Below are 7,444 nucleotides of genomic sequence, written 5' to 3' on the forward strand. Positions count from 1 at the left end.
GGTGGTTACTATTGCCATCATCTACCAGCCACTTGCCCTGGGGTGACGCTGCTCCTCACAAGTGACCACCGCCCCTTGGGCTCTGTTCCTTGACCCTACGATGGAGCCTGTTTCTGTGCCCCCGTGCCTTCTCTTTCGTGGCACTAGCACACTGTCCTGTGTTGGCTGGGTTTCTTGTCTGTCTCTTCATTCAGGAAAGGGCGTCTTGCAGGTCAGGATGAGTCTTACATGCTAGGGCATCCATCCACTCGTTTCTCTTTTACTGAGCACCTCCTACATGCCGGGTGGGGGAGGTGTCACTGAGTGGCGAGTAAATGAGGGAAGTCTTGGGATGACCTACAGAAACACCTATATCCAGGGTCCCATCAGCAAGCATATGTACCCATCATCTGTAGTGAGCCTCTTGCAAAAGACTCTGGGGTCCAAGAGCACTACAACTGTGAAGACAGCTCCCACCCAGAGAACTTGGCAGCCCTGGAGTCTGATCTAGGAGGTCACATGCTGGATTTTATGTAAAACAGAGCTGAGAGACAACCCCCATCACCCTTCTCTCTCCTTTCCTCCTCCCCTCCCCCGCTAAGTTCAGCAATTGTTTCAGCCTTTTGGATGCTGTAAAGGTAACATTCAAAACCCAGACTCAGGAGGGGCCATCCACACAGTTCATCAGCCAGAGCTTTGAAAAGAAAACAAAACAACCCACAACCACCAATGCAGCTTTGTTTGTGACTGAGGTTTCTTTGCTTACTGGAGACAGTGTCCCTCCCACGGCCACTGGGCTCTGGTCCCATTGCCCTGAAGGAAACAGGCCAGTAGAGACAGGAGGGAGAGCCATCATTCAAAGAGCTCAGTACACCTGAGCTTAAAATTCCCCCTCCACTGTCTCCCAACAAAGAGGAACAGACTCCTGCCCGGCTGAAAAGTTAGTTACCCCCCGACCAAGGCCCCATCACCAGCTCCCATCTCTTCACATACCTTGGCCTCTATCAGTACCTTCCTTGGCTTTGTACCACATACATGCAGTTTCCTGTCTGTCACACCCACGCTCACTAGTCCCCCCAAACCCAACAAGCTCCTACTTCTCCATTAAGACCCAATTCCAATATCCTCTTCTGTCAGAAATCTCACCTCACTCCATAGTGGTTGTTGCCTTTTGGCCCCCAATTCTCAGCTCTTATCTCTTCTCCACTTGTCGCACACTGTTCATGTGTCCCTCACACATCGCGGACTATGACCATGATGAAAAGGACCATGTCCTCTTCATGTTTGTGTCTCTGGCAGCCAGCACCAGCCACTCACCCCACGTGTAGTTCAAACCCACCCTGACACTTATGATCCCATCTAATTTAGTCCAAACCAAATGCCCCTTACAGCACCAAACAGATTTTCACCTAGAGGCCAACAGTGGAAGTAGATTTCACGGGGAACACAGTCCAAGACCAAAACAGGGGGAGGTAGCTTTCCCTAGAACCAGACCCAAGCAGGAAGGAGCTTCATGAATCTGCCTGCTGGTCAGTGACGAAGGGCTACTCAAGACGGCAGCCAAGATGCCATGTTCTGGGCCTCAGTGAAAATGCAGGGGATGCCCCAAAGATGTTGAGTCTGACCTTACCGCAGTCCTCAGCACCCAGGGGAATCTGTTTCTCAGATCAGCCAGCTGCTGGCCCGAGAGAGGTGCTAATGCCAGGAGACAGTAAGAGTGTGGTGTCTGAAAGGGGGGAGGTAATCTGAGGGGTCTCTAACGGGTTGATGGATAGGAAGATTCTCACCCTGCTGTATCCTCAAAAGCAACTTTATCAGAGTATTTCTGTGACCCCTACCAAAACGCAAGGCCTTGCACATACCAGGTAACCTCTTCCCACTGAAGTCTGGGGGACAAGCTGCCAAAACAAGCAAACTCAGGGGGGCCGTAGCTATGTGGGTCAGCTGTGGAAGAAGCCAGAACACACAAACATGCGGGTATCTGTGCAAGGCCGTCTGGCCCACAGAGCAAGTGTCTAAGGGAACAGTGAGGAAGGGGCTCAGCTTTCAAAGGCAGTGCTGCGTTCACGGCAATACAAGATTCCAAGTCGGTGGAGCGACCATCTGTAAATCTGGTATCCAGGATCACACACAGCACAAATAGGAGGTCAGTGACCAGTTCCAAACCCGGTTCCCCGAAATCCTGTATGGGGCATTAAATCCTCTTAGCAGGTTTTGCCTTTATTATATAAACGGTCCTTATAAAACTTGAAGAGAAAGCACACTCCGCATCTGATCAGGATAAGGTGGGGAACCCCGAGGGCGCCACTGACCCCCCCAATCACACATTCGTTGATGGATTTCACCGTACTTACGTGCTCGCTGCACACCGCTAGGGGTCCGGTCTTGGGAAGGGCAAAGCTGGAGTCTGTTCCTGACCCCAAGTCTAAATCTCTCTCTCCCCCTGGCAGGTGAACTCCACACCCTCCTCCCCCAAGACTTCGTGCTCTTCTGACCCTAACCTACAGCTCACTTATGGCTGCATTTAGCATCAAGTGTATTGGTGATGACCCGGCACTGTGACAGAGGACTGACCCCAACGTGCTGTCTCTCTGAGGCTGGGCTCCAGGCAAGGAGCAGAGGAAAAGAACAGAAGCCGTGAAAATCATGGCACAGTGGTAGATCACAGGTATGGTAAGGGTGGGAAATCCGACGGACTTCGGCTCTTAATGAACACACACCACAAACCTCAGCCCATCTTTACCGAGCACTTACTCTAGGGGGAGGACCGAGCTAAGGCCTCTACCTACAGAGCGTGAAGCGTGTTGTGTGCCACAGTCCTCACGTCTGTGGGAGTCCTGGCCCTACCACTCATTAGCTGTATGACTTTGTGCCAACAGCTGAGTCTCCCTCTGCCTCTGTTTCTTTGTTGGGAAAATAGGGCAATACCAATTCTAACTTTAAAGGCTCACTGGGAGGACTGAATGAGTAACAACATAAAATGCTAAACTCGAACTCTGTCCTGGCATGGATGGAGTGGCCGTCAGTATTATCTCATTAGTTCGTCACACCAGTCTGCAGGGGTGACAGATGATTTCTTCCTATTATACCAAAGAAGGCTTTGAGAGACTGAATCAGCTTGCTCAAGGTCACAGAATTAATAAGGGGCAGAGCTGGGAAGCCCACAAGCTTCACCACCACCGCAAGTCCAGCCCTGTGCTAGGTTCGAGGCACCCAGAGACCAGTGTGGGGATGAGCAAGGGATCCCTATACAGTCACCCCTACAGGGAAGAAATATTGAAAGATAAAGGCAGAGGAGGGCCTGCGCTGGGGCAGCAGGGTGTGAGGAGCCTGGAGCTCTAGCCTCAAAGAATGACAAGGAATGTGCCAAGGAGGAGGAAGTTTATTCCAGAAAGTCAGGACCCAGAATACCAAAATCTTAAGTTGAGTAGTATGCCTGGCACCTCCAGATGTGAACTAAGGTAAGGCTGGGAAGGTAAGGTGAGGCCTTACCATGAAGAGCCGTGTGAGCCAATGCCGCAGGTCAGATGTTACCCTGCAAGACAGCGATTCTCAAGCCTGGGTGTTTACAAGAGCTGGCTTTGGCGCTTGCAAAACATGCACAGCTTCCCACCCCTTCTGTTAGCCCCCGGGGTCCAACAACAGTATTAAGACAAAGTAGTCGCAGGGCCAGCTGTGGTTTGAGCAACAGAATTCTGGCAGTGGACTGAGAGGAGATTTGGGGACGGGGCTGGTGTAATCAACCTAACTGGAGCAGAAAAGAGGCTGAGAGCTGGGCACAAGAGTACCCCTCACGAACCGAGACATGACACCAGGGTTTCTCCACCTCAGCACTACCGACGCGTGGGAGGCTGGAGAATTCTTGCTGTGGGGGGCTGTCCTGTGCCTTACAGGCTACTCAGCAGCATCCTTGGCCTCTGCCCACCAGATGAACAGCATTCTCCCCCACTTACATGCCGACAGCCAAAAATGCTTCCAGACATTGCCAGATGTCACTTGGGAGGCAAAAATGGAAACCCTGGTTGAGAACAACTGCTTTAAATCCTCCCATCCCCACTCTACAGATGAGGAACTCCGGCTGCAGAAAGAAAGGTACAGGAGGGCCTCAGCCAGACTCCCAGGCTGGTGGTCCAGCTCCAGGGCCTGGGCTCTAGCCGCTGAGCTGAACTGCCTGTCTGGAAATAATTCTGGGGCAGAACCGTGTATTTTTTGAGAGACTGGCTGATGAGAAGAGGATAAAAGAGTGAGGTTCAAAGGTGAAAACTCGGTGCTTGCCGCTGAACTGTGAAGACAGTAGGTACTAAATAAATCATCTGGGTGCAAATAGGCTCGAGATGCATTTGCTCAAAAAAGAAAAAGCTTCTCCACGGTATGAGCCAGCGGGAGATGGCCGGTTCCTGCTCACTCTGGGTCGAGAAAACGCTTTATACGTCTAGACATGGGATGTGTGGTATAAACCAGCTGGTACCCAGATCCTGGCTGGGCCCCTTCCCAACTGTGTGGCCCTGAACACATTACTTACCGTCTCTGAGTCTCATTTTGCCCGCGTGTAGAACAAGGGGAGTCCCTACTCAGAGGCTAGATGTGAGAACTCAGGTGGTATAATAAGAGCAAGATGGCAAGCTTGCACGACGCGGTTGGCCCTCCTCTCCCTCAGAGAGGCATCATCATCACCTCCCCGCCTCACTCGCGCCTGGGATCGAGTACTCCCCCAACTCCTTTCAATCCTGGGGAACCGGGGGAGAGCGGCAAGGAGCTGATAGCGTCCCTCTCCAACAGCAGAGCGTCCCACTTAGGCTTTAGGGGGCGCCAACAGTCTTTCCACTCCCCAGTGCGCTCTGATTTCGGGGTCCTGGGGGTCGCCAAAAGCGCACGGCGAGCTGGGTGCCTCCAAAAGGAGCGAGATCCGTGAGTTTAAACGCGCGCCACAGAAATTTCGGGCAGGTCCGCACCCGGCAGGCCTGGGCTCAAAGGCAGTTACTGCCATGGGCCGACCCTCTTAGCCCAGGCTCCCTTGGCGGGGGAGCAGAGAAGCGCCGCGATTTGCGCAGGACCCGCTCTCCGAAGCCAAGCTGCAACGGCAGAGAGCTGAGAGTTTGCGGATCGAGAAAAAGAAACGGGGCGGGGGTAGGGCGTGTAGAAGCAACAGGAAAACAGGAGGAAGAGGAGGCAAAAAAAGAAAGCGCTGGGAAGCAGAGTTCCCTGGGGCACCCAGCCTACAACACCTGGGCAGAGGGTTCAGGAACAAAGCAGCGGCTTCAGGTCAGAAGTGCTCTGGGTGTTTCCGAAGAGGGGGCGCTCCGGAGAAACCCAGGTCGGCTGGGGATGCCTGGCGTCCCCTGCGCCCTGGGCGCGCTCTCGGGCGCCGCTTACCTTCGCCGGGGCCTCCGGCGCGCACTTCCGGGGGCTGCGCTCGGGGCGCGCCGGGCCAAGCCGGGGGACCCGGAGCCGATCGCCGAGGGGAGGAAGCAGCAAAGAGGCGCCCCGGACTTGGGACGCCAGTGACGCCTCGGAGAGAAATCCCAGTGGAGGAGCCGCCGGGGCTGGCGCGGGGCGCGGGGTGCTGGCCTCGGCGCTCACGGGCGGTCGCACCGAGCCCCGCAGTCGCTGGAGCAGCGCGAGTCAGTGGGAGGAAAAGGTTGTCTCATTTCCTTCGGTCTCCCCCTTCCTCCACCCCCTCGGCTCCGGACCTGCCCTCCCTCTCCCCCGCCCCCTTCCCCAAGCCCGCGGCCCATGTGGGCGCTGGAAAGACGCGAAACCTGAACGGTGGCGGCGTGCGGCGCCTCCCTCCACGCCAAGTTAGTTTATGCTCCTCAACTCGTGCCTGCCGCTGCGCGCTTCAGACCCTCTCCAGGGCCCCGGAAGGTCCCGGGTCGGCCGGCCGTCTCCACCCTGTCCCGGAGCTCTAGCCTTTCCCCCTGCTGGGACGAGTCCAGATTTGAAAGCAGATCTCCGAGCTCTTGCCAGCATCCATCCTCTCATTCCTGTCCCGTCGCCTGCTTTGAGCCCCTATTAAACCACCCAACCCAGACAGGATATAAGTACTTACTTTGTTAATTTTGATCGACTTTGTTTTGTTTTGTTTTGTCTTGTTTTCCAGTGGGTTATTTAAACCTGATGCATAATCTGAAAGGAATGTTCATTTTGATCAGGAAAGCTGCGGAGGTCTTTGTTTGGCCTCGCTCATTCAAAGTTGAGGTTTTGTTTGTTAAATTCAGCAAGTATTTACTGAGAGCCTGATCGACATGGAGCTGGGCGCTGGAAACGCAGAACTGAACCAGAAGGGCAGGTTGTTCCTAGACAGTCGTCGTTGGTGACGAGTAGAAGCACAGAGGAGGTCCAGGGATGCTGTGGTCTCTTAAGAGAGAGGTCGGGGACAGAAAGAGCGTTCTGTGTCATAAAAACAACATGGGTAGAGGAAAGAAGGAATGAGAAAGCCCTATGAGGAGGCCGTATGGCAGAGAATGTGGCCAAAGCGGGGAGCGGTGGTGGGGAAACAGGAAAGAGAATGTTGAATCAGTCCATCAAGAATGGGTAAGAGCTGCAGGGAGCACTGGGGTGGAACTGACAGGACCTGGTGACAAGAGCTGCCAGGGGCAAATGAGGAGAAGATGAAGGGAAGAGGTAACTTCCAGACCTCAGGCTGGAGTAAACAATGATCAGAATCCGGGATGAACAGAATCCAGGATGCCCTCTGGAGCTACTACCCAAGGGTGTCCCCGAGATTGGCAGTATTAACACCGATTGGGAGCTTAGAAATCAGAACTTGCCAGTCTCATTTGACCTACTGAATCAGAATCTGCATTTTCACAAGATCTCCAGAGATTCAAATATGCACCAGAATTTTGGAAGCTCCTCTCTCTATACCAGTGGCCGTACACTGGAACGACTGTGTATTAGACTGCAAAGCTTTAAAAGCCAGTATGAGACCCCTTTCGCAACCCCCACAAATGCTTATTTAACTGGTTCGGGGTGCGGCTCCAACATCAGTATTTCTGGAATGCTTTCCAGATGATCTAATACAGTCAGAGTTGAGAACCCCTGTTCTAGAATCATTCGAGAGCTACTTCATTTAACCTTGAAATGCACCTCTTCAGAAAGGAAAAGAACACCCACGTATGAATGAAAATATAAGGGGTGCCTGGGTGGCTCAGTGGGTTATAGCCTCTGCCTTTGGCTTGGGTCATGATTCCAGGGTCCTGGGATCGAGCCCCGCATCGGGCTCTCTGCTCCGCAGGGAGCCTGCTTCTTCCTCTCTCTCTCTCTCTCTCTCTCTCTGCCTATATGTGATCTCTGTCTGTCAAATAAATAAAATAAAACCTTTAAGAAGAAAAGAAAAGAAAATACAAGACTAGTTATCTCACTCTCACACAGAGAGAGGCGACTGGTGTGCTGGAAAGGGCCCTTGTTCCCTAAACTTAATCAGGAAAGCAGATTCTAGCCTCAGATGGTCCCTAAATTACTC

The 7,444-nt window shown here is 53.3% G+C and overlaps 1 protein-coding gene across 3 annotated transcripts in view; it reads right to left on the reverse strand.

Annotated features, from left to right (window-relative positions):
• The window catches only part of EVA1A (eva-1 homolog A, regulator of programmed cell death), a 50,748-nt gene extending 43,823 nt beyond the window's left edge, over window positions 1–6,925 (reverse strand). The window contains exons 1-2 of one of the 3 annotated variants that reach the window (XM_032352590.1): window positions 5,808–6,906; window positions 5,353–5,586 (exon numbers count right to left, since the gene is read on the reverse strand). In XM_032352590.1, coding sequence (XP_032208481.1) covers window positions 5,353–5,586; window positions 5,808–5,961 — 388 coding nt within the window. In that variant the 5' untranslated portion in view covers window positions 5,962–6,906. Of the gene's footprint in view, window positions 1–5,352; window positions 5,587–5,807 lie in introns of all 3 variants that reach the window. The other 2 variants (XM_032352589.1, XM_032352588.1) reach the window with 2 other exon arrangements.
• Between the last annotated feature and the right edge of the window lie 519 nt (window positions 6,926–7,444).

The sequence above is a fragment of the Mustela erminea genome, chromosome 7 (assembly GCF_009829155.1).
Source record: "Mustela erminea isolate mMusErm1 chromosome 7, mMusErm1.Pri, whole genome shotgun sequence".
NCBI lineage: Eukaryota > Metazoa > Chordata > Mammalia > Carnivora > Mustelidae > Mustela > Mustela erminea.